This window comes from Eumetopias jubatus, unplaced genomic scaffold, assembly GCF_037043125.1.
Source record: "Eumetopias jubatus isolate StellerSeaLion01/CBP00866 unplaced genomic scaffold, mEumJub1_p1.0 scaffold_5, whole genome shotgun sequence".
NCBI classification, from domain to species: domain Eukaryota; kingdom Metazoa; phylum Chordata; class Mammalia; order Carnivora; family Otariidae; genus Eumetopias; species Eumetopias jubatus.
In genome coordinates, this window is record NW_028274811.1 from 63719533 (window position 1) to 63746419 (window position 26887).

The window sequence follows — 26887 nt, forward strand, 5'->3', positions numbered from 1 at the left end:
TTATGAGGGCTCCACTCTCATGACCTAACCACCTCCCAAAGGGCCCCCTCTACACCACTACTTTTGGGGGTTAGGATGTTAACGTATGAATTTGGGGGGTACACAAACATTCAGACAACAGCAGGATGCATCTGCTATTGAAAAAATAGCATTTTTTTCTGAGGCACCTGGGTGGCTCATTTGGTTAACGTCTGCCTTTGACCCAGGTTGTGGTCCCATCCTCCTGGGATGGAGCCCTGCTTCGGTCCCCTTGCTCAGCGGCGAGTCTGCGTCTCTCTGTCCCTCCCCCCCCATCCCTGCTCATGCTCTCTCTCAAACAAATAAATAAAATCTTTAAAAAAATAGCATTTTTCCATATTATTACCTAAGGAATTCGAGAACCGAGGAAGTTAAACTGCTTGAGGTTAATTATGTAGTGCACTTTGTGATACGCCCTCTTTCACCTCTCTGTTCAATTCCTCTTTCCTGAGCCCAGGTGGAAAATGCCACTGGGCTCAAGAAGCGCTGTACTAATCCTGTCAGCTAGAGCCACTGGCCTGCCACAGTTCCACTACAAAGCAAGTCATTATTATTATTATTTTACTATTATTATTTTTAAAATAAAATAGAATTCTCTTAATTCTCTTTTATTATTTTTAAAATACACTATTTTAAAATTCTTCATTATATTTCTCATTTTTATATAATTAGCTCTATTATTCACTAAGAAGCGGAACAATTATAAAATAGGTGCCAATCCAGGTTTAATCTGCCATTTAAGTCATTTATTATTGGAAACATTCCTTCTCTGCCATAGGCATGCAGTCCGCTCCCAGTCGCCTTCCCCTTAATTCTCTACAACGTCTGGGCCCCGCTGCTCCTACAAGTCATTACGAAGCTGTTTCCGTACTGGCCACGGGGGACTTGCTGTTTGAATGCGGCATCAGTCTCACTCCCACCACTTCTTTTCCAGGTAGCAGCAAGTTGATCTTATGTCAATTCATCATCATAATTAACATATTCATGGCTAGGCATGTGAATGGCACTAGGGGGACTTTACATAAATATAGAAGAGTGTGGTTCATGCCTTTGAGGACATTAAAACAAAATTAAATCAGAGGCAGTCACCATATGCAATGCCTAATCATGTAATATGGTGACCATTTGGTGATGTTACTATACCATATTTCCACAGCATTAGTGTTTTCAAATGACTCAATCAACTCCTGCCAAGATATGCAAAAACAACTAAATGAGGAGCCTTTTCCAAAAATGTTTTCCTGTTTCCGTTACCAAATTCATCTAATAGAATCACTCTCTGAGTAAGTGCCACTTGCCTACTGTGGAAAACACTTTATTTGGTAGCAATTTTGAAACTTCCAATATGAATTATAGATACTTACTGCAGTAGAATCAAGGAATCCTATTTCCCCCTTCAAAATCAATAGAAAAATTGCTACATACACTAGGTATTCTTTCTTTGTAAAGACAGATTTAACATTGCATTCTGTTTCAGAGCAGTTCAGGTTATTTCCAGCTAGCAAAGTGGCTTAATCCTCCACTTTACCTGCTCAGGTAAAAGAGTTGTTTTGCATTTTGAAGGCTAGAGGCAGTATTTTGCACAAATAACACACTAACTCCATCGTTAATATTGTTTTCAACTGGCCTTAGGGAGGAGAGATAGAGAGCACTGCATCACCGACAGTAAAAACTAATGTTTCTTTACCAAAATCTTTACTTAAAATCATGTACTCACAGTTGAAGTGCTAGATGTTTTAAACTTGTAGGTTCTACAGAGAGAATATCTTCCATTCATGATGTTATCCCTAATTGATTTTTAAAACAGATTCCAACAGGGTCAGACTTTCCTCCTTGGAATTCTAAATGTTCCTATTGTTTCCACATCTTGAATCAGTAATTTTAAAAGCTTCATAATTGAAAAATTTTCTGTTGAGTATTTATTCTATCACAATGAATTTTTACCCTGTGTAGATGTTGTCCTGATTCTTTATTGGCCTTCTTAAGTATATATTAAATATATGATATTATATATATATATATATTTAACTTAGTAAAAGCATATTTGTATATGTTTGTGTATGTGAAAAGGTGAGGTAAGCAATGGAGGCCCACTGAAGCATTCACCTTCAAATGCAGTTAAAGTAGGGGAACATGAATGACTACATGAACACACATGACAAGTTGATACCAAGATCTCTCAGAGATTCACTGAAACTCAACTAAGGAATCAACATCTAATAGCTTACTTTTTTTCCCCTAGATTTTTGAATCTTAAGAAAATATCTTAAGAAGTGGGAAGAACACAGACTTAATATTTTACCCATGACTTCCAGAGAGGCAGAAACAGGGCTTATGAAGAAATCAAGTGTTCTGACAGTCTTTAAGCAATAGCTGATGTTACATGGGTAAATATATTATTAATATTTGTGTTATTGCTTATTATTGACTGGATTGCTTCATTATGCTCCTGAGAATCATGTATTTAAAAAATACTAGAAGTGCTAGCAACGGCATGTGATTAACAACGGGCAGATCAATCCTGGAACACAAAACTTTAAACATGTATGAGGCAGAAAATGACTTTGCGCTACCAGTATTCTAATAAATTTTGCACAGCTAAAAGGAGTGGGAGAAATGCACACATTTTAAAAATTTTGGAAAATTGAGGTTAGCTGTTATCAAGGGGTATTTGGAGGCTACTGTAATTTGTTTTTTTATGCATTTGCTTAATTGTCTTGTACAAAGAAAAAGTACATCAAGCATGTAGTTAAGAGTAGTGGGCATTCAGACAATTTGTGTATTCTTACAAATGTGTTTAATTACAACTGCTTCAAAGGTATCCCAGATTTTCAAAAGTTTTATTTTAAGTTTGAAGACTAGACAAGGTCATACTATTTTTACAACATCCTACACGATTTAAGTCTATATATAAAGAAAAAAACCAACATTGGAATATTACACAGCTTGAAAGTTTGCAAAGGTTATTTGTGTCTTAGTAACTTCTGTACTTACTGACACATCAGACGCCAGCAGTATTGTTTCATAATTTGTTGACTAGCAAAGATACAATCATTAGTACCCTAAGTCTTCAAAGTTCACACCAATCCTTCGAAGCCATTCAGAAAGAGAAAGTCAACCCTGAAATTAGAATTAGTTACTATGATAAGTGCTTTCAACAGGACATAGATAAAATGGAGATGTTTAGAATGTTATTTCATAGATTATAAAACTAGCATATTATAGCTACTCCATATAGCGAAGACTTAGGTGATTTTTCTGTGTGTTCTGCTTCTAAGATTTCATTTGTTTTAGGGTGAATTTAAATAGAATAAATTTGTTTCCCTTTGGTGTCATTGATGCAAATGACACAAAAGCTACATACTACTTCACAGGAATTGTTAACATCACCACATGTGGGAATCCCTTTGTCTTCACGAATTTGAGGCATCGTGGGACAAATAGATACCCCACTGGTCATGCCACATTGGTGAAGAGCGCAGAGAGCAGAGAGAAAATGCACAGGCAAGAGAGAGCCACTCCACTGTATTTCTAAAAGGTAAGAAGTGTAAGTTTAACAAACTCCCTTTTAAAATATTTGTTTTGTAAGTTTAACAAACTCCCTTTTAAAATATTTGTTTAAAAAACTATCAATAAAATAAAATTCAAAACATCACAAGAAGCCAGGAATAGTTTTGAGAAAGTAAATCATTACAAAGCATTACTCATAATTTCTAAAACCTACTCTGTTTGGAATGAAGAATCGTGCATAGTCTGCAAAGGAAAACGGCTAGAAATTTGGTGGGGCAGTAGATGTTTACGGAAATAAAAGGCATTGGCTAGACAGTAAGTGTGTGTGTCTTTTTGGACCTAAGTAATTATTTGTAATACAACTTTGATATTTAGGAAATTAAAAAGATTTAATTCTTAATTTTAAAGTTGTCTGAAAAAGGCAATATTGGGACCTAACAATTTTGTTTGTGAAAGATGCTGAAAAATGATTACCGTTTCAGATGCTTCCAATCAACAATTTCATAAGAACCTGAAGTAGAAAGCCCATGGGCATCGGAAAAATGTGTGGCCAGCCAGTCCTAATTTTACTCTTATTAAAAACACCATTATGATTGACTTTCCCTTTAAATTCTTCACTATGATTGAAGACCACTCCATATATACATCATTAAGAAATGCTGTTAACACATGGACAGACAAGACAGTAACAGTCTAGTGGCTTTTGTTATGCAGCACAAATAATAGAGGGGAAAAAAAAAACAAAACCAACTTCTCAGTTTTGCACAGGACCTTAACATTTCATACACATACTATACTTTCTTTTCCAGGACCCTTAATTTAAAACTCCAATAATTCTGTGTCTAAGCCTTATAAAATAAATGCTTGTAAAGCTTATAAATTAGATGTTGAGGACTATTATGGAGGCAGTGTGAACTTTAATTTGAGAAACATGTCAATGAAACCTCCATTATCAATAACAAATTGTTATGATAATTGCTTATTTTTTCAGGACCTCTGAAGCAAAATAAATAGAAATCAATTTTCATCTTAAAATGATCTACTACATTGTCATTAGTAAATACTTTTCACAAATAACTACACAGTGTGCTTTCCTGGGAAACTGCCACCAGTTTCATTCAAGTCTCAGTAAAGTTTTAGTTTCACAGGAAATGCAGAGATGAACAAAGAAATGATGAGTATGCTTGGCCAGGCTCTGCAGCACTGTGTTAATATTTGTTTGCCAAAAAAATTTTAAATGGACAAAGAATTCATTATTGTATTATTTTAAAGATAAGGCTATGTAAATACCGTCAAAACAAAGTTTTAACTTCTGGTTTAAAGGGACATAATACTATTTTGTTGTTGTTTATATCTTGCAAAATGGTTGTATTGGGTTTTTTATAAAGGAAGTATTTGGAAATTATATAGTTATAGCTTCCTTCAAAAATAGAATTGCAGATTTAATCTACTGATATTAAATATGATCAATCTACTGATATGCAATCATGTTCCATATATATGTACGCATATATATATGCGTACATATACACACACACAAACATGAAACTTTTTGGCAAATAACAGGAAAAAACTCAATTAGAAAAATATAGGACTTAGTCAATATACAATATAAAGAATATAGAATAGAATGAAAAGGAAAAAGATCACATGATATATTTGATTAGAAATAATGAAAGTAAAATGAGAATTATAATATCAATTAGTACCTGCATGTAACTGATTCTTCAAAATTCGGTTATAAACACTGACAGTGTTCGGTAGGCACAGGGAAAACAATTATGACCATGTGGAGTCATTACAGAAGAAAAAAAACTTATTGCTAACATTGCAGTGTTCCTTTTATAAGAATTAGCTGAGTATTGATTATAAATGCTCTATCAACTCTTGCTTTTATTTGATAATTATGAGATTTTTTTTTACCCTTGCTATCAAAAGAGTGCTACTTTCTTTCCTTAATATATTTCAACCATTGAGAATAATTCAGAAAACAATGACAAAAGTAATGCACAAGGTAATGTGATGTTGCTTAAGAAATTTAAAACAATAGAAATTAAAATTAAACCATTGAAAAGGCAGGCTTAGACCTCCTGAAAAAGACAGTGGACATAATTTGAGCATTTTTTATGAAAAATCCCATTCAGTTTCCTACAGAGTTTGTACAGTTCTTCCCACGGAGATAGTTTTAGGGGGACAGAGAAGAGGGTTGTGGGGTGTGGAGGCTCCTTACTCTTCCTCTGTACAACCCAGCAGCTCCGAGCGCAGCGTGATCCTCCCATACCAGGACCAGGGGAGGATTCTGATGTGCCGTGCATAGATGGGAGGGTCGATGACGTTTTTCCTGTGGGTATCATTGTCAAAATTGCCCTGGAAAACCTAGGAGAAAAGAGCGAAGAATATCAATCATACCGCCTTCTTTTGCCTGGGAATTATTTTTATCATTTTCTTGTTTGGAATCTTTTTTCCCAAACATGGGATTTTGATAGCTAATCATGTTTTTCAAAACAAATTATTGCAGCTACTTTTTCATGGACATTTTAAAATTAAGTTGTCGGAGCGCCTGGGTGGTTCAGTTGGTTAAGCATCTGCCTTTGGCTCAGCTAAGGATCCCAGGGTCCCGGGATTAAGCCCTGCTTTGAGCTCCCTCCTCAGCGGGGAGCCTGCTTCTCCCTCTGCCCCAAACTCCCGGCTTGTGCTCTCTCTCTCTCTCTAAATAAATAAATAAAATCTTAAAAAAAATTGTCAAGTAATGTTTAAAGAGTTAAATAAGATGAAACTGGGCATCTAAGGCAGGAATACATAGATTTATCATCTTCATCTGCCTATCAGGTTTCTTTTTAACGCAATAGATATTTATTTCTTGCTTCTGTCACAGGCTGGTGTTGGTCAGGCAGCTTGCTGAAGGTGCTCTCTTTTAAGGAGTTGACTCAGAGATCCAGGCTGCTTGCAAATTGTAGCCGTCATCTGAAACAGGTGGCCTCCACATTGACAAAGGGCAAGGTGAGAGTTGTTAGACTGGGTGGGATGTTTTAAAGAACATAGTATAGCAGCAGCTTACATCATTTCGAGATACATGTCATTGACCTTAACTAATTATATGACCCCAGCCCAGCTGCTTAAAATGGAGAGGAGCACATGGGTATTTGGCGAGGACAACACTCTCTATCACAGTGTCTTTTGCTCACTTCTCACATAGACAACAAAATTAACCCATCCCCAAGAGAGAGAACGCAATCAGTGCTATTTTGAACTATTTTTTTTTTTTTTTTTGGTTTCTATGTCTATTCATTCCTGGATCCCTGCAATACTGTTTGTGATCATTGTGACTTATAACATCCTGACAGGTTGGCACTGGATTCTTCTCCACCATTCTTTTGTTTCAAAGCTTTTTTTTTTTTTAGAGCATTTATGTCCATTTTTTTCTCCAAAGAGACCTTTATAATAACTTTGCAAAGTGCTTGCTTCAGAAAAAACAAAACCAGAACACTGGGATCCTGACAGGAATGACATCAAATTACACATTACTTTGGGAGAAATTCATGCATTCATAATATTTAGTCTTACTTGAAGATTTCATCGTTTTTCATCTACGGAGACTGCACACTTATTATTGAAGTAGTTTCTATCTTATACTCATATTTTCGTTTTAGCTCAAATAGGATAATGAAAAATCTCTTCAGACTTTCCCCTTTTAACTTTATGAGGCATCTTATAATTGGAAGATAATTTCTTTCTTGCTTGAGATCAAAACTTGACTATATCGCTAAAGGGAGACCTGAAACAAAAATTCCCCAAAGGGGGTAAAAAAAAAACTCCATCACCACATGACAGAATATTTAACCCATACCTTTGAACATTCTAAAATTAAAGGGAATGTTTTAAAAATGGCCTTCTAGAATAAGTTGGTTCAGTCTCAAATGATCACAAAAGGTCTCCTGGATAGGGAAAAATAAAGATAGCCTCTCAAAGGCATTAGACAGCATGGCACTGATTAATAGAAGCAACAGACAAGATGGGGTAATCTTCCTGCTGGTTCCATGGAAAGATTATGTGTCATTGAGGGCAAATGCGAAGTGCCATCCCCATCCGGTGGAGAACAATTTTTCAACCTGACACAAAATATATCCCCAAGGTGATTTTTGAATAAATATTTGCTGAAGAAGAGAATACCGAACTGTGCCACATCTAGAATTCATCATCCTGGCATATCTGAATCCATTTTCATTTACTAGGAATTTTATCCTCAGGAATGCTCTGGCTTTGCATTGACCAAGCAAGAACTAATTCTGGACTTAAATGTGTTACTAAATAACAGTGTCTCAGTTAGCAGAAGCTCACATGGATAGGACATACCACACAGACACTCACCAAAAATCCTTAAGAGAGGTTGTCATTGCAAAAGCAGAAAATAAGAGAGTACCTTCTATGGTTTCCTGACCTTCTCTCTGACATATGATGTTGGATTCAAATGCTTCACTGAGACTGTGGTGTTACAATTTAATACAGAATCTTAAATCCAATTTCATAGACTTGCTAGAGAACTTAATGTGTTTCTTTGGAATAACAAAACTTAAATTCATTAACTTTCATCACAAGATCTATAACAGTACAAAATATAGTGTCATACCACTTCTTGGGAAGGATACTCAGTAAGAAATAATTTTCTTTTAAGTCACTGGTCTTTAGCACAAGTTTCAATAAGAAACTATCAACCCAGAAATAAATAGTTGAACTATTATACTTATCCTTTATAATGGAGAATACATTTAGAGAAACTACATCAGCTCTGAAACTGCATTCAACTCTGACACTTCGGATTCAATTCAATCTGTGAAACTCACAGATATTTGAATCTCATTAAAAAGATTAAATGAAGTTTCATAAAACAGTATAATTTAGAAAACAAAAATTTTCACAGAAAAAACAGCCACAAGCTACCTTGGAATCAACCAAACCATGGCCTAAAGGTAGTGAAGAGCCACTTTTATTTTTGGAAGTCTTTCAGTAATGACACAGCAGAGAACACAAAGCACATACTTGCAAATTCAAGCATGACATCTTGTACTTGCTGTGCAAACATGTGGCCCAAGTACTGTTTTCTTGTCTCCAGCACTAGGAAGATCTTGCTTAAGAATGCTAGTTCAATGTTTTATCCAACAAAGGAATGCAAACTCAGTATTTTTAGTTAACTTTTAAAAATGTGTAAAAATTCTAGAGACGGGCTTTCTATATACACACTTCAGAGATAGGAGCATCTCAATTGATATCAAAGTCTGGAAAGACTGATGGAAAACATTATATCTCCATAGAGAGGGGAAAAGTTGTATATGAGAAAGACACTGAGAAAATTCTAGAAAAGAATATGCATATGCTTCAGTTTCAGGAGGAGGCTTAGCAAATTAGCTGATGACAAGTTTGCTGATGTACTCAGACATGATAATGCTTAGGGATCTCTCAGGCTTTTCCCAACATACGGGCCCTCAAGAAAAAGGTGCCCAAGGTACTTTGGAGAGGCTTCTACAACTACAACCTAGAGGATAATAAATAGAGAGAACTGCCATTGCCTCCATGTGTCTGAGATCTTGGATTCTGCTTTTCAGCGTCAACTCTCCTGTGATACTAGTTAAAATTCAAATCAGATTCCAATGAGGTTTCAAATCTCAGCACAGAGAGACTGTCAGATAAAACAATTAAATGTTGCTTCGAGCAACGTTTTAATATTTTTTTGTAAGATGAGACTTGTCATTCTTCATTAGGGACAATGGTCTATCCAGGCGAGAGCTGACGTCATCAATGCGAGACTGCCAAGAAGGCAGGGTTATCCTTTCATGACACTGTCAGACAGCTGGGGCATACTCAGCTTCTCTTCGCGGCCATGACCTATAACTGCCTTTCACAAAAGTTGTGGAATCCTTGGGGGGATTTCTTGCACATACTATTTATTTAGAATGTCATCTGGTCTGTGAAGATATACTTCTTTTTATTTGTCCTAAAAAATGCGTTAAAAGATTTAAAGAGAGGGGCGCCTGGGTGGACTCAGTTGGTTAAGCGCCAGACTCTTGGTTTTTGCTCAGGCCACGATCTCAGGGTCCTGGGATTAAACCTCCCCCACCATCGGGGCTCCACGCTCAGCAGGGAGTCTGCTTGAGATTCTCCCTCCTCATCTCCCTCTGCCCCTCCCCCTGCTCGAGGCTTCTCTCCCTCCCTCCCTCCCTCTCTCTGTCTCTCTTTAAAATAAATAAATAAATCTTTTTAAAAAGAGGTTTTAAAGAGACTCCCATTGTTCTAACCTTTTGGAATTTATGTTCACGTCATCCAAATACCAGCAGTTTTAAGGATTTTTAGATAGCCTCCCTGAGCTCCTCAACGCTAATGAATCAGTATTTTAGCAAGGTCTCAGGTAACCATCAGTTCATCCCTAGGCCTTTTGGTTTCCTCTTTCTAGCATTTGAATCCAACATCATATGTCATCATTTGGTCTCCTCTTCTCTAATCAAAAGAGAAATAATGAAATGTGGAGACTAGAACTATAACCGGGATTCCAGATATTGTGAAAATACAAGGGTCGAATAAGCTATTGCTTGCATGTGCTTTGGCAATGGTGTCAAACATACCATTGGCTTCATTGCCTATGTCTGTACACTGATCTGATATCCTTAAAGGGTTAACGACAAAGATAAAAATCCATTACCCCAGAGCAGCATTTGTGTGTGGGGGGGGTGGGGTGGGAGGGAGGAGTGGAAAAAAGAAAAAAAATTTATTCAGCATATATAATTTCAATTATTTATTCTTTCATCCAGAGTACTTATGAAGGAGCTAGAAAAGAACAGTCTTTTCCAACTCTGATCCCTGAGAAACACTGTTTTTATGTAATTCCACCCATAGAGTAGAAGAATCTGAGACTTGGAAGAGATGGTATAGATCTGCCAGCACCAACTTTCCTCTAACATTTCTGACATGGGACTTCCCACAATGGTGACACAATCCTCAATATAATAGGGTAGGTACATATTTAGACACTTTGAAAGTCTGTCCTTTCATTAGGCTGACACATGCCTCTTTCTAACTGCCATCTACTGATCCTAGTGCTTTATTCTCAACAAGCATAGACGATATCTATCAAAAGAAAAACACTTTTAGATACATTTAACAATAATTAACATAAATCTCTCAAAAACTCAATATAGTGCTTTAGGCTAAACATTTGTGGTTGCTTAAAAAATTCCTCATGTAAGATGATTTTCCAAATTATCATTTTGATTGCATTCCATTGGATACCCTCTGGTTTAACTATGACTTGATTAAAGGGTGGTATTTATTCGGACATAGTACACAGTAATGACCTGAGTGACTCAAAATATAGAGTGTACCTTTGTTATGGATACAATACTTCTATCAATGCAGTCTAAAATTTAAAACTATTATATTACACTTTCGGTCATGATTGATGACTAATGGTCAAAATAAACTTGGAACTTTTTCATAGAATTTCTCTTAAGCCAGGTTTTTCCCAATGTTTTACTTGTAAAATAGATTTATAGTGGATGTAGACATTTATATTTATTCCAATTTCATTTCATTTTATTGAATCATGACACTTTAAAGATAGCAATTCGTAGTTAAGATTATGATCTTTATTAAAATAGTGGAAATTTAGTGGACATAGGATTTAAGTATCTATTTCATAAAGTAACCATTTATATATTATGTGAGTATAAAATCTGACTTTTGTGGGTGATATAAAGGACTTACACTTACTAGTTTATGGTTCAGTATCATAAAAATCATTTTTATATACTTACTATTAACATTTAACATGCCTTGAATTTCTGTCAAATATTTCAGTTACAACTTGAATCAATGCTTTAATGACTTAAAGTCTAAAGCACAAACACAGTATTTATCTATTTGAATAGTGTTTATAAGAGAAACTTCAGTTGTTTCTCATTCTATGACTTTTAGGCTAATTTACAATTTATGTTTTACTTTGCCCTGTATTAAAGCATTCCAAAAATCACAACTTTTCATTAAAAGGTAAAACAAAAATTATTGTGTTAAAATGTATAGAAAATTGTTAGTGGTATGAAGGTATATCCCATTAAAAAGAAATCTTATTGGAAGTTTTCCATGTATGAAACTTCTGTTAGTGATTGGATATAAAAGTCTAAAACCAAAGTTTGATTATTTTAGCTTACACAGACTCTAGCTATTATTCAGCGAATTCAATTTTCTAGGAAAATTTATCAGCATCCTGAAACCATTTCATGATTGAATGGCTGGTGTATCATTCTTGATGGTTTTCTCTCCAATCAATTCCACTAAACCAATGAAACTCTGTAACAAAATTAGTCTAAATATAAGTACATTCTTTCTGATGTAATAAGGAAACAAGAAATCAGTTTCCAGGTAAATTCCAATATTCTAGGAAATGTTCCTTGGAAAATAGTGCATATTGAGAATCACATTCTAACAAGTGCATGCACACATAAAGAAAGGCTTTGTTGGAGATAGGAGATTGTGTTAACAAGTCTACATTGATCATCAGTCTGCAGCAGAATGAGTTGGGGGATGAGCTCTCACTATAGGACATCCCAACAATGATACAGCAAAAATCCTCATCCACAGAGAGGAACAGGGAGCTGCCTCGGTGTGTTCCAACCCAAAGCATTCTTGAATAGAACTACTGCCCTCCAAAGGTGCAGATTAAAGGCCATAGTCAACCAAAACAATTTATCAGCAGGTGAACCTATCTGCAAAGTTCAAGGTGTGTCCAATCTAGTATCGTCATAGTGATGCAGACATGTGTCATTCCAGTGAGGAGAGTACGGTTCATACAGGTTTGTATAATATGAGTGTGCAGTAAAATCTTAACCTTACCCAAAAGGAGGTCTGACCTTTGCTTTCAGTTCCTGGGAGATAATCTCTAAACCCTTAGAAAGTCCTGAATGATTAAGACTGTCTTTGTTTACATGGGAACCTTGGGCCACACCAGATAGTCTAGGCTAACAATGTAATTTATGGTGGGGGCATTGGACCAGCTTGACCACCGAAGGGGCTGGAGACACAAGTCAGCCTTGCAGGCAGTAAACCATGTCTACGTGACTGAGCTTCAATAAAAACTTTGAACATCAAGGTTGAGGTAAGCTTTCTTGGTTGGCAATACTTAGTGCATATTGTATGTCACACATCATTGCTGAGAGAGGTTAGCACTGTTTAAGACTCTGAGAGAGAACAACTGAAAGCTCATGCCTAAAACTCTTCTGGATTCTGCCCCACATCCCTATTCTCTTGGCTAATTTTAATTTGAATCCTTTCACTATTATAAACTGTAACTGTAGGTATAATAGTTTTACAGGAGTTCTGTGAGTCCTTCTAGTGGATTATCGGACCTGAAGTGGTCTTGGGGAACTTTGAACTTGCAACTGATGTCAGAAGTGAGAGTGGATTTGGGAACTCCCGAACTTTGCAATGAGTAATTGATGTCGAGGGGTTATAGGTTTCACAGAGGACTTTTTGATATTTGTTAACATTGATTAGTCTGAGAAGGGACCTCAACTGTCTGAAAGAATTGTGCCCCAAACTTCCTCAACATTATGTGCCAGGCCTGTCAGAGATATCCAGGCTTCAAAATTAATTGTGAACTTATTATTTTCTGATTCTTTGAATAAATCCTAACATGGCAACCTATTGAAATTTATTTATTGTGGCCCTTGAGTACACTTTCTAAACCTTTTATTCTTAGGTTCTACTCTCTCTATTTTACTTGCTCTTTTATTTTCTGGGTGATACTTATTCTCATGAACATAAACCTAATAAACATATCAAACAACTAGTGTTACTTGTTCTTTTTCATATTTCAGTAACAAAACAACTCAACGTCTTTATTCTTCTGTATTTCTTTAATATCATTTCTGCAAAAGCTTATACATTCCTTGGGGAATATTACTTTGGCCATCTACTAGGGATTAATTTGAAATCCCCTGGGAAACTGGCAGGTTTTCTGAAAGCTATAGAACATGGTGACATATATAAATCATTCTGCACCATATTTCATATTGGATACCAATTTCTGTCTGTGTCCCTTTCAAAATGTTATTTTGTTCCACAAGCCCTTTAAAAATCTGGACCCTGGTTCCTTCAGAGATTTGCTTCCCAAGCTCCCTCAATGAAATTATGAGACTTTCAAACTGCCTATCCAAAGACTTAACTTCAAAGGTCCAATTATAGAACATTTTTGTTTGATGGGAGAAGTAAAAAGAAAAACATGGGGACAAGTTCCATGTCTGTCTTCCACTAGTGCATGAATCATTTTAAACCATTAAAATGAATATATGGATTCTCTGAGAAAATGAATTCCACTCCCATTGCTGCCCTCAGGAGATTTCTTGTGGCTCTGAAGTTTGCTCTCTTTTGTAATTATGTAAAAATTAGGTCTCTAGCTTCAGGGAATGCTACATTTCACCGAACTGATCTGGCTTTGCTTCCTGTTCCTAGTGTATATAAATCTCTGATTATATCCCAATAAATTTTTACTAAACCACAAATTTGACATTCAGTTAGAGTTCTTGCAGTATTATCTGCACTCTATTGTTTTTTTTGTTCCACATTTTTTTTTTTTCCAAAATGCACCAGAGGGAGACTCTAATAATAACTGGGTAAAAAAAAATGCAGATATGTAGTCTTTTGCTTTCTACTCTGACAATAAAGGGTCATTTATTGCTTTTCAAACTATCACACCTCTCTTTCATTTTCCTGTAATTGATGTGAAAGCTGGTTGGCTGATACTTAATTCTTGATTGAAAAGAAGGCTGTGATATCTTTCTAAAATTCGTTCCTCCTTAGGTACTCTGGGGGTTGGGAGTTTTGGGAAAGAGGAGGAAGCAGCACATCTTTGGGAGTATTTTTGAGAACTTTTCACTTCTGGTCTCTCATAGAAGGGCTCAACTGACCCATAGAGATCTGAGATGAAGGGCCGTAACTCTCCACTGTAATAGCAACTTCCCTATTCCCAGTAAGCTGGTAGAGATCGTACCTGTGATTCCCTCGTCCACTGTGAGAATGACACACTGAGCTAAAGAACTGCTGAGATCCAATCTAATAAGATGAGAGGCAGAAGGGACAGGGGACAGGGTAGCCACCTCCATTCCTTCTGTGCTTTTCTTGCATACCTTAACTCTAAGAAGCTGGGGACCTGGCCACTTCTTACAAAGAGCCAGAGAACCTCCCTGAGAAATTTACAAGACTTCTGCTAAGTCTTGACCTTGGAAAAAGACACCAAGAAACATCAAAGCAAAACTTTCCAACTCTTGTCGACTGTTGCCTTCTTTCTCCCACATGTGCTGGCATTTGGAATGCTCAGTCTAAAAGTCATTCAGTAGGTAGGACACACCACCAATATTTAACTTCTTTAAGATGAAAGTCTCTTCGGGAAACAAGAATATCTTAGCAAATATATCTCATAGGATGATTGCCTATAAAGATTTATGAAACATAAAATATGCCATTCTAAAATGTGGCTATAGATTTAAACTATCTGCTTTCTGGCACTTAGATTTTGACTGCCATAAGAAATATTCCTACAGAAAAAATAGAACTGGAAAATCATCTGCTTTTCACAGATATCTATCTATAGGAGATATTACCAAGAGTAGTCAGACAGCAAGACCATCTAATTTTTTTTCCTTTTTAGTCTAACATCAGAAATGTAGAAATGCCTTTCCTCTTTTCTATAAGAGTACAAAATAGTCTGCTTCTCTAATGAATCCCAGCGTTCATCTCAAAGTTTCCTAAATCACACCGGCATTTTGCATTGTATCAGAACAATCTGTAGTCTGACTCTACCCCTTCAGAGAAGATATGTCAGTGATGTGGCAGGAGAGACATAGGTGTCTGATAATTCCCACCCCACATTAGGAACCTTTCCCTCACTCCACATCTCATGCTATTTTTGGTCAGAAATGACTTAGTACAGAGCTAGAAGTATGAGCACAGTAGTGATTTAAGCATTCAGCCATGTGTCTTCTAAGCCAGACTGGTGCTGAGGAAGAAACAGTGTTAGGGAGTTGGAGAAGGTAATTCTGGAGACAAATGATGAGGTGGCAAAGTGGAGTCACAGACATGAAGCAGGTTGTGAGAGTGTGTGCATATATGTGCGTGTATGGAAGAAAGGCATTCTCACTTTATCCTCTCTTCCTTAGGTGTCTTCTCAGGAGAACATCTGGTCTAACTGGAAAATCTAGGAGATCTTGAATGGAGACAGAGTTGCAATACTTATACTAAAAGAATTATTCATTGCTTATCTGAAATTCAAATTTAACATGGTGTGCTGCATTTTTGTTTGCTAAATCTGGCAACCATAAATGAAGAACATAGAGAATCCTGCCCTGAGCTGAGCAGGGGCAAACTCTAGTTTGATCAGGGGAATCCTGGGTCTTTTTGTCTCAATGTGTTGAGGGTACACTGATTATTAAATTATATTTGACATCAGGAGGAAAAAAAAATCACCTTTGCTAATACTTATAGATATTGGCAAAGTACCAAAAAGAAGAAGAATAGTGAAATTTTGCTATGTAAAAGTAACAATTTTTCACTCACCTATGAAGCATGCCTTCCTTCCCCCAAGCATATGGCCCACCGATATACAACAGAGGGTCTCCTGACTCAGGTTTTATGAAACATTAATACAAGACCCTTTCCCAACAATAGCTAGCCCCCTCAAGGTCCTAGAAACCTTGCTTCCAAATTCCTTAGAGACTTACGCTATCCCTAACCCCCTCCCAACTTGAAAGTATATAAGGAGCCGCTCCTCCTGACCCCAGTGCAGCTCCTTCTGCCCAAAGGTCCTGTCCCCGGGCTTTAATAAAACCACCTTTTTGCACCAAAGACATCTCAAGAATTCTTTCTTGGCCCTCGGCTTCGAACCCTAACATCTTTCCTACATCAGTTTTCATAGTGGGAATGATAACTACCAGATTCACATTAAATAGGTCTCTATTTCTTCTAATAAAAATTTTCAAAATTCTTCCCAGCTAAGCTCTACTGTTTCAATCAGGCTCTTCACTGCCTTTTAAAGAATAATAACACACTTGAATTTTAAACAATTTATCAAAGTTTTATAGCCTTGACCATTTTATTGGGGACTTACCGCTAATCAGGACTTTTAGGGTGTTAACCTTTTTAATTGATGCCTAGGGCCATAGTTGGGCTAACTCTTGATGGTCCCTCACAGTTGAAACACAAGCATGACCTAAATAAGAGAATGAGTAATTCTTTTCCGCTGAGGAATACTGTCATTATACAGTTGTGTCTAATAATATGTAAGTCAAACATAAATATAAACATGAGATGTTCAGAATTTTCATTGGGGATATTTTTATTAATTTCTGATGAGTGATGGTGGATTAGGATGACAAAAAATAAGACATTAAAGTTTTTTGGCCTTTGGGCATTGGGAAAAATAAGGCCATACATGTAGTAATAATATGTAGTAATAAAAAATTATTTTTAATGAACATTTTACTTTAATAGCATGTTCTATATCATATTTCTTGTGTTTTTCACACGTTTTTTCATCTGTTAACTGGAAAAACTATATGGTCTCAAATTTTAAAGTAGCTTATCAAATTTTCTGGAAACAAAGAAGTTCTTGAGTTTTTAGGACATAAGATAATTAACACAAAGAAAAAACATATTCGTCCTTCACTGCATTTCTCTGCATTGTTTGTTCCTGTCTCCATTGTTAAAAACAAAACCACAGGCCCCAAATGGCATCAGTTAGGCCGACTTTGTAAACTGGGGCTTCCTAGTTAATCTAGTGCAGTTTCAACCTCCCCCAGAAATGCAGTCTTAGCTGTCAGTCAGGAATTTTCTGACGGGCGCCAATGCGTCTGCCACTGGGCTCTCTCCAACACCCTCCCCTCCCCCACAGAGGAAGATGAGGTAATCCTGCATGATAAGACAGACCCCTTGCTTTGACTCCTAAGGGGAAGCAGCCTTGCCTGCAACAATCCTCTCATGCTACTAATGTTCTTGCCCCACCCTCCCTCTATAAAAACCTTCCATTTTGTACAATTCCTCTGAGCTCCCTCTACTTGCTAGAAGGGGTGCCGCCTAATCTTGAGTCATTTAATAAAGCCAATTAGATCTTGAAATTTACTTGGTTGCATTTTTGTTATTTAACACTTTAAACTTCTATCTTACTGTGAATAATGTTTCGTAGCCTCTGCACTGGGATATTACCTGTCTCTAAATAGGAGTCATAGCAGCAGGGTATTTTCTTCCTCCTTGCTCCCCCCCCCACTTCCAAATTGGTGAGTTTTATGGATTTTGTGTCTAATATTTACTTGTTTTTTTTTTTCTACTACCTTATGGTATAGGTCCTTAGACCAGCACTCTGCTTTTGTTTTTTCTTTTCAATGAAGATCAAAAAATCCAAACGCCATCTAAGAAATGTAAAGGCTTCAATGGTCAAAATGAACCATCTATTTTCATTGCTTGTCTTTAATATTATAGAATGTGAAATAATGTACAAAGAATTTTTTTTTTTTGCAATTTCAAAATTGATCCTTGAAGAAAGACAATCAGCTTTCTCTTGCTGTCTCCAAATAAACTGAATGACTTCTTAATGAGCTCCTTAAGACCAATAGCTTCTGATTGTTCCTGTGGCTAGTCTATCATTCTAGTTTGTCTTTTATCTCCAGCATTTAGCTAGTTACTGGATTCTACAGTTGTAATTACTTAAGTTACTAACCCTCTTCCTGCTCACCTCCATCCCAAAAGCCCCATTTCCTGGCCCTCCCTCCTTTCCTCATCATAAACCATTAACCCTCTATTCAGGAACAAACATCTTTGGGTAGGCAGGACACTTGGAGTTCATGTTAAACATGGAAATGGAAATACAGTCCTCCCTGTAGCTGACCTCTGCTCTTGTCTATTTGCGTCTGGATTTGCATCCAGTCTTCTGCCTTGTTTCTGACCCCCAGTCCCCATCTCACAACTAATTCTGATTGGTGAGGCCACATCATGTTGTTCTCTGTGCACCTTAACAACAACTACCACACCTGTCACTGGTGAAATGGGCTGCTTTCTGAATTTAAATGTGTTCAGTGGACTTGTTTTTTCCCATTCCAGTGGGCAGATCTAAGTCTGAAAATGACTTTCACTTTGATAAATCAATTCTTCTCTACTGGGTTAGTTCTTGAGATATGGCCTTCTTCGTCAGAGGCCTTAGTAAAATTTAGAGGGACTCCATTCTATTTTTGTCAAAAGCATGAATTATAAAAAGGTACATAAGGAATTACAGGATTTCCCTGAACTTTTTAGTTGGGGTATATATAGATTATGGCAATAATGGAATGTCTTTATTTACATGTTTTTACTAAATATTTTGTCTCTGCATGTTATCAACCTTCATTCAGTCTTGATGAGCACATCAGGCCCTAAGATTGCTGTTTTCTTTCTTTTAATTTCTTAGTTCAACGCGTTTTTTTGTTTGTTTGTTTTGTTTTTTGTTTTGCATTAAAAGTGGAATCATGACATTAACTATTATCTCTCTCTATCAGCTCCTGGGCAGGGCTTTTTAATATAATTTAAAATTAAAAATGGTGAGCTCATCATTGAACTTTACATTCTGCCAAAACAGAAACATTCTCAGGTGGTGTCCTGAGTTTGAAAATCTAATTAACATCCACATTTATGTGAATACAGGTGATTGTGTATTCTTCATACCCAAACATATCCCAGCCAGGTCCCATAATATTGAATTATGATAAGGAAAAAAGCAGATAAAATTCTAAATAACAGTTGATACCAGATGGTGTTTATTTAAATAACACTGTCCTTATTTTTAGACAATGCTGAAACTGTAGCATTGTTTCCTTAACCTAGTTCCAATTAAGTGACTCACCAAATACCTAAGTAAGGACACTACAGTGACTACATATAAATCTCTGTCATGTAGGGGCACAACTCCTTTGCTATTTTTGAATCTGAACGCTTTGTGTAGAGTTGATTAGTTGTTGGGAAACTGCTTTCAGAAAAGCAGCGTCTTTTCTTTCCCTCCCTGCCTTATTTGAAAATAGTAACAAGGCTCTGAGTGGTTGAAACTAATGGTCTCCATGCAAGATGGAGACACCCCGTCCTTGATCCTGCAGCTCAGAAACATGTGGCTGCTCCACCCTGAAAGACTTGCTCATCCTCTTTCACTTCCTCCTGCTAGAATCCTTCTCACCAAATGCCACTGGGGATTCCATTTATTTTACCTCCCAGGGGATTCTGCAGGTTCCAAATTTTCTCAGCCAGGTCAAATTTCAAAAGAGCAGCATGGCTCTGATTCCTGAATTGACATCTCATCTGACCTCTGCCTCACAGATGAGCTGGACTTCCAAGGATTTAAATATTCAAATTTAATTTCAGCTACCTGAGAGCGCCAGCTTCAGCAGGAATGAAAGAATACCCTGCAGCATCTGTAATTACTGATTAATTTGAATATATCCTCCAATGCAGATTATGAAGGCTTTGCTAATAAGGACTGGTGACATTGCTACTTTTTTCTTTTTCACATCAACGTTGAGAAAAGAAAATAGAGAAGAATCAGGAACTCTTTTTTTTTTTTTCCTATTGCAGAGTCATAGACTTTTATGAAATGAGCATAATTTAATATTATTATTATTGTTCTTAGATAGCTCTAAGCTTGTGTTACTTATTTCCTACAGTTATTTTATCAAATGATACACTTGGTAGGTTATATTTTGAGTCTTCAAAATAAGCTGACTGAATCAAACTTTTTCCACCATTCTTGAGTTCCTTATTAGGCTGGGATTTCTTTGTTGACCTGCTGTCATATTCAGGTTAACCCCCAATACATCCAAAACAGAGTAGACAATAACTGCCTTCAGAATAATACATGATTGAATGAATATAAATGTCACATCCTTCTAGATGTTTTCCCACCTAATATGTGTTCCTAACTACATAGATCTATTATTTAAATTTAAAATTTGTTTAAAGCTAATACATGCTTACTTGTTGGTGTTTGTGAGACAACTGGCAAACATTAAAATCTAAACTTACACTTGAGACATTGATTCATACTGACTTGCACCACTGACAAATTAGAGGCCAGCCAGTCCTAAAGAATTATAATATAATACATTCCATTCTGACTAGAAAAATACAAACTACACAGTTTCAAAAACTTAAATTTGGTGCCAATCAGAGTCATCTTTCCCACACGTGCTCATTATTCAAATTAGCTGGGGATTCTGTACACATTTATTCAAATTAGCTGGAGCCTCTGTAAACATTTAGATTCCCAGCTCATCCCTCTGAGAGTCAGAGGCAGGGCCCAGAAATGTGTATTTTTTAACAAGGTCCCCTACGAGTGTCATGATCAGGCAATTTTGGTAACCACTAAATTAAAGAGTTCACCAAGATGTTGCAGGATTGTTCTTGATGAGTATGTGGCATCTTTAAGGACCAATAAAATCCTTTATTTATTTATTTATTTATTTATTTATTTATTTATTTATAAGGACCAATAAAATCTTAACTGGAAACAGACTTTTGGATTTTCTTTTATAGAAAATCCAGGGTGAAGCTGCAAAGTTTTGATTTATACTTTTAAAAACCTGGACAATTTCAGGGAGGGAGGCAGAATATTACCAGCTTCTTTTTTTTTTTTTTTTTCCCAAGAAGAAAGCCCCCATGGTGTGAATTCAGGTTTATTTAAACACCATGACATTATGACTAATATATTGGATGAGAAAATCCATTTTCATTTCTAATTTTTCCATATAAGAACACTTCCTGAAATTTATTATTGTTTTACTTTGGCTTATAACCTTAAAAATTAAATACTGGAAGTGTCTGTCAAATTTTGCAATTTTCCTCCTAACTGCAGTAAAAAACAGCTCCAAGAGTATAAAACAAATGTCACTCTCATGAGAGCAAAGGAACATTTGACTTTCAAATAAAAAATGTATCTGAATCCATGGTGTAGAGAAATATAAAAGTTAGTTAAATGTTAGAAAATATTGTAGACAAGAAAGAGAAAAATAAGAATGTAGAGATTGTGATGAGACAGTATCATCACATGCTCCATCATGAAAGACATAATGTGGAATTTTGTCAAAAAATAAAATGTTAAAGTAAATTGCAATTCTTATAAAGGCTCTGGGAAGATAGTGAGAAACTGACATTTCAATGAAGAGAACAGGAATTTGTCTTTAATTGACTTTTGGCATAAACACACACACACATACATACATACATACATACATACATATACACTGACACATACACTTAGACATTCCTATGTACATATACGCTTTTTCCTTGGCATTGCTTTCCTGAGGCTTAGTCAGTTATGAGAAACAGAAAGGGCATTCATACATTTTTTTTTTTTTAATTCAGCATTCATACCTTTTTAGTATTTCATTTACACCACTGTGGTAAACCTAGAAAATTGCTTATTTTGAAATTGTTTTTCTGAAGTAATCTTGTTTTTGGATCTATAGCAGACATCCACACCTACACCCCTAAAATCTAATTAGAGCAAGCAATCAGTAAAAACGTAAAGATACAAAAAAGAAATCAGAAAATTTTGTTTGTAAATATTTCCTTTTGAAATGTACATACATAAAACATTTCACAAGCACATGCTTTGCCCTGAAACATTCAATTCATTTATAATATTTGTGTGGATGAAAGTTTGTAGTTGAATTTGCATTTGTAAATACTGAAGACTTTTTCCCTTATGGAAAGTAACCATGGAAAGCGAGACACAAATAATATTAGGAATCAATAGGAAATGGCTTATTCAGAAAAATTTGTTACTAAGTTGTGGCAGCCTTCTGTAAAGAAGAAGAGCACACTTAGGAAGAATATATAAAATTATAGGTAAAATACCTAGTACAAATAGTAATAATAATAATAAAGCACAATTATTTGTATATATATATATATACACACATATATATTATGAGTGATATATGTATACTTTGGAATATATATACATACAGATATGTGTGTGTATTATATATATATATATATATATTCTGTGTGTATTATATATATGTGTATATAATGCCTCTATTTCCAAGAGTTCAAAGAACTTTTGCTCTTCCTTCTTATAAAGTATTTCTTTATTGTAATTGTAGTTGCTGTATTCTTATGTACAGTTTATTGGAGTTTGTTGTTTTCTTCAGTAACAAATAGTAAACTTATCTAAGACTTATCTTCATCATACTGAATTAGTTATAATACCATAAACAAATTGGCTAAATTAATTTTAAAACTACCAGTTACATGGTCTGGGTTTAGCTGATTGTCATACATATAACATTAAAATGGTTTAATTCTTCAGAAATTTTTATATTGGATAGATGAAGCTGATTTATTGTCTCACATAAGAATTCTGGCCTACATCCTTTTCACTGGGTATCAATTTACTCTCATAGTTGACGAACTTGCCTAGTGGGAGCCTATTTCTTTCTTTATGGTAAGATGTATTTGGGGAATGTCAAAATCAAATGTTATAATAAATGTGGCTCCTAAGAACATGGATTTATAAGATCTATTTTGTGCTTCTAGAGGTAGGTTTCTGGGGCTCTGCATTAATTTGAAGGTAGACTAGTAAGTTTAAAATGTATGCTACAAATCTTACAGAAATCACTACAATAATAAAAAATAAAGTTATAGCAAGTAAGTCAACAATGAAAAAACCCCGACTGGAATCATTAAAAAATTCTATTAATCCAAAAGAAGACAGAAAAATAGAAAAAAAAAAATGGAAAAGATGCAACAAGTAGGAAAATAAACAGAAGTATGACAGATTTAAACCCAATTATAATCAATATTCATATCAAATATAAATGGTTTAAATTCTCTGATTAAAGAGCAGAGATGGCAGGATTGGGGAAAAAAAAGAGACTCAACTTTATGCTGCACAGAAGAAATGCATTTCAAATATAAGGTACAAATGGGTTAAAAGCAAAAGGATGAAAAAAACACACACCAACATAGCATAAATAAAAAGAAAGCTGAAGTACCTCTACTAATACCAGCAAAGCAGATTCCAGATCAAAAAATATTTCCAGGGATAAGGAAGGTCATTTTCTATTCATAAAGGAGCTGTTTGATCAAGTGGACATTACAGTCCTAATTGATCATGCATCTTTCAACAGAGCTTCAAAATACATCAAACAAACAGTGATATAACTGCAAGAAAAAATCAGGAACACCACAACTATAGTTGGAGATTTGCACATTGCTTTCTCCATAATTGCTAGTACAAGTAGAAAATCAGTAAGGATATAGAAAATCTTGGTCAACTTGACAAAAATTTTACATACATTTCAGACAAAGATAATGAAATGAAATGCACTAATATGCAAATGCATCATCTATTACTAAGGGAAAAATTAAAAAAATATTCACATAGAATCATGAAATCACATGCTTAATGTAAATGGAGAAAAAAAGTATTTCATCAGTACAATAATTTAATCATATTTTTCTTTATACTTCTTTCCTAAATCAATCTATATAAGGATTTTGCTATTACAGATATGCTTTTTTTAAAAAAATTGTTTATTTATTTTAGAGAAGGAGAGAGAGAGCAGGGATGAGGGGCAGAGGGAGAGGGAGAGAATTTCAAGCAGACTCCCCATTGAGTAAGTAGCCCCTTGTAGGGCTCAATTCCACGACCCTGAGATCATGACCTGAGTGGAAACTAAGAGCTGGACGTTCAACTGACTGAGCAACCCAGGTGCCCCTAGAGATGTGCTTTTTAGTGAATATTACACATGGATAATGAATGAGAATATTTATCTATCTTAAAATTAATTTCAAGAGCTATATAATTTATGAAGTTTAAAAAGCTTCATTTTATGGAATATATTTTCATTCTCTATGCATCAGAATGCCTACTGTAAAAAAGGAAAAGGTAGAAACTGAAACAGTTATTAGCCATAAATCATGGCAGATATCTGTTTACAGCTCACAAATACATTTGAAGACAGTTTTACAAAAAACCCTATATCCTTTCAGTCTAAGATGCTATTGATTAGAAAACATGCCATTATTTTAGGTTCTTCTAGAAAATATTAAATGCTCCCAATTTAATTGTGACATTGTAAGATACAACAATTTCTGAGATGTTAAAATATAAAGTGTGTGTGTGTGTGTATGTTCTGAGATGTTAAATAATGTACCCTGAGATGTTAAATGAGTGTGTCCTGAGGTGTTAAAAGGTAAATAGGGTGGATTTTATAATCTAAACCTAAAAATACGTCTCCCCTAAAGTGAATTTTATGTGAACTGAATTCAGACTGTGTTGACTCACTGGAATAGCCATTCCAGGCTTAGTATTGCTGGGAAAATCTATAAATTCTCTGCTTGGATATTTGAAAAAGATATTCCTGGGGTGTTTGGACGGCTCAGTCAGTTAAGCGTCTGCCTTTGGCTCAGGTCATAATCTCAGGGTCCTGGGATTGAGTCCCACGTTGGGCTCCCAGCTCAGTGGGGAGTCTGTTTCTCGCTTTGCCTCTCCCCCCGCTCATACTCTCTTTCTCTCTCTCTCTCTCTCTCAAATTAATAAAATCTTAAAAAAAATAATTTTCTTAACTTTCTACTGGTTAATAATATGATAAGAATAAGGGAATGAAAGGGCTACATAAAATGGATAAAGTCATTATTAACTCAGAAATACTTAACATATTATATTTTCCCCCAAATCCTTGAACTAAGATATTTGTTTCCATTATGTCTTTAGAAAGTTAGAGTTCTTTGCACAAACACTCTAAGCAATGAATGAGTTTCAATTTCATTGGTCCAACTGAGACTACATTTTAACATCTGAATGAATTAGTTATTGATATGGAAGCCTGAGCACTTTCATTTTCTGGGGCCCTATAGGAATTTGGACCAGGAGATATTATGGAAAGATGTTTAAAATGTAAGAACTTTTAGAAAAACAATTAGATATAATATGTGTAGAATTGTATGGTGCAATTATATATATATATGTATATATATATATATATATATACCTATTATTATATTAAAACAGTTACACAGGTCAAATAATGGAATAAATCCATGAATTAAAATGCAATCAAGGAAACTGGGCAGAGAAACAGCCTATGTTTTAATTTTGATAAACTAGTATAACAGTTAAAATTTGTCCCTTTCTAAAATTCCTAATTGTCAAAATAATAAAAGAAATACATAATTAAAATATCTTTTAGTTAATTTTTGAAATATTTTTTGCCAAAGAACATTTTTTCTAATAACAGTAATGTTTTTAATAGTAAAATTAGGGGCACCTGGGTAGCTCAGTTGGTTGAGTGTTCGACTTGGTTTCAACTCAGTCATGATCTCAGGGTCATGAGATCAGGACCCGTGTTGGGCTCCACAGTCAGCCAGGAGTCAGCTTGAGATCCTCTCCCTCTCCCTCTCCCTCACCCTCTTCTCCTTACCCCACTCCCATGCGTGTGTGCTCTCTCTTTCTAAAATTAAATAAATACATAAAATCTTTTTAAAAAGTAAAATTAATAGTGGTAAGTATTCAAACAATAACTATTTACATGTGCTTTATGATAAATTATTCAAGCTTCTATAGAATATAAGCAAATTTTACTTAGGTGGATCTCAGATAATTGATAATATGGAAAATGTTAAAGCTTTTTATTTAACATACATTCTTCAGTTGTATATAGCCATTAATTTTAATACCTATGTATAAGTAGTTCATTCGATCAAAATTGGATTCAGTTTGGTCCTCCATTTCTGCCTGTTCTAAACCACTCACATCACTTACCTTATCTTTTTTTTGCTTTTCATCCTGGTATACAGTCCAGTGTTCTCCATCATTGCTGTAAGCTAGTTTGTAGGAGCCTACGAACTGTACGTGACCAAAATCTTTAGCTCCTTGTGTAATGATGCCAGTTACTTTGGTAGGGACCAGAAGGTCCACCTAAAAAAAGGAAAAGATATAATTTAAATGCCACGATAGAGTCCATTATAAACTTGCAAGTCTCTTGAATTCAGGAGATTAAGTAACATACAAGCCAAAAATATACTGATTATTTGAATTTTGAAACTGATGACTGAGCTATTATTGGCTCATAACTTTGATTTTGCCACTGGATAAATTTAGTCAAAAACCTGAATAACTATTTTGATCATTTTAAAATAAAGTGATGGTCATTTCAGTCTACCAATCAATTTTATATTAAACTGACACATCTACCTGTGCACTTTTGTGCAACTAAGATAGTACAGAGCTGGCAAGTCTGGCCTTCTTGAAATGATTATTATCTTCCAGAGCTAGTGCTTATAATTCAATTTGCTGACTTTA

At 35.4% G+C, this 26887-nt stretch overlaps 1 protein-coding gene across 2 annotated transcripts in view; it reads right to left on the reverse strand.

Annotated features, from left to right (window-relative positions):
• Window positions 1-5754: 5754 nt before the first annotated feature.
• Window positions 5755-26887, reverse strand: part of EDIL3 (EGF like and discoidin domains 3) — a 410994-nt gene continuing 389861 nt past the window's right edge. For both annotated transcript variants that reach the window (XM_028114564.1, XM_028114563.1), the window contains 2 exons: window positions 26348-26503; window positions 5755-5904 (listed from right to left, as the gene is read on the reverse strand). In XM_028114564.1, the coding sequence (XP_027970365.1) occupies window positions 5755-5904; window positions 26348-26503 (306 nt within the window). The remainder of the gene's footprint in view (window positions 5905-26347; window positions 26504-26887) is intronic.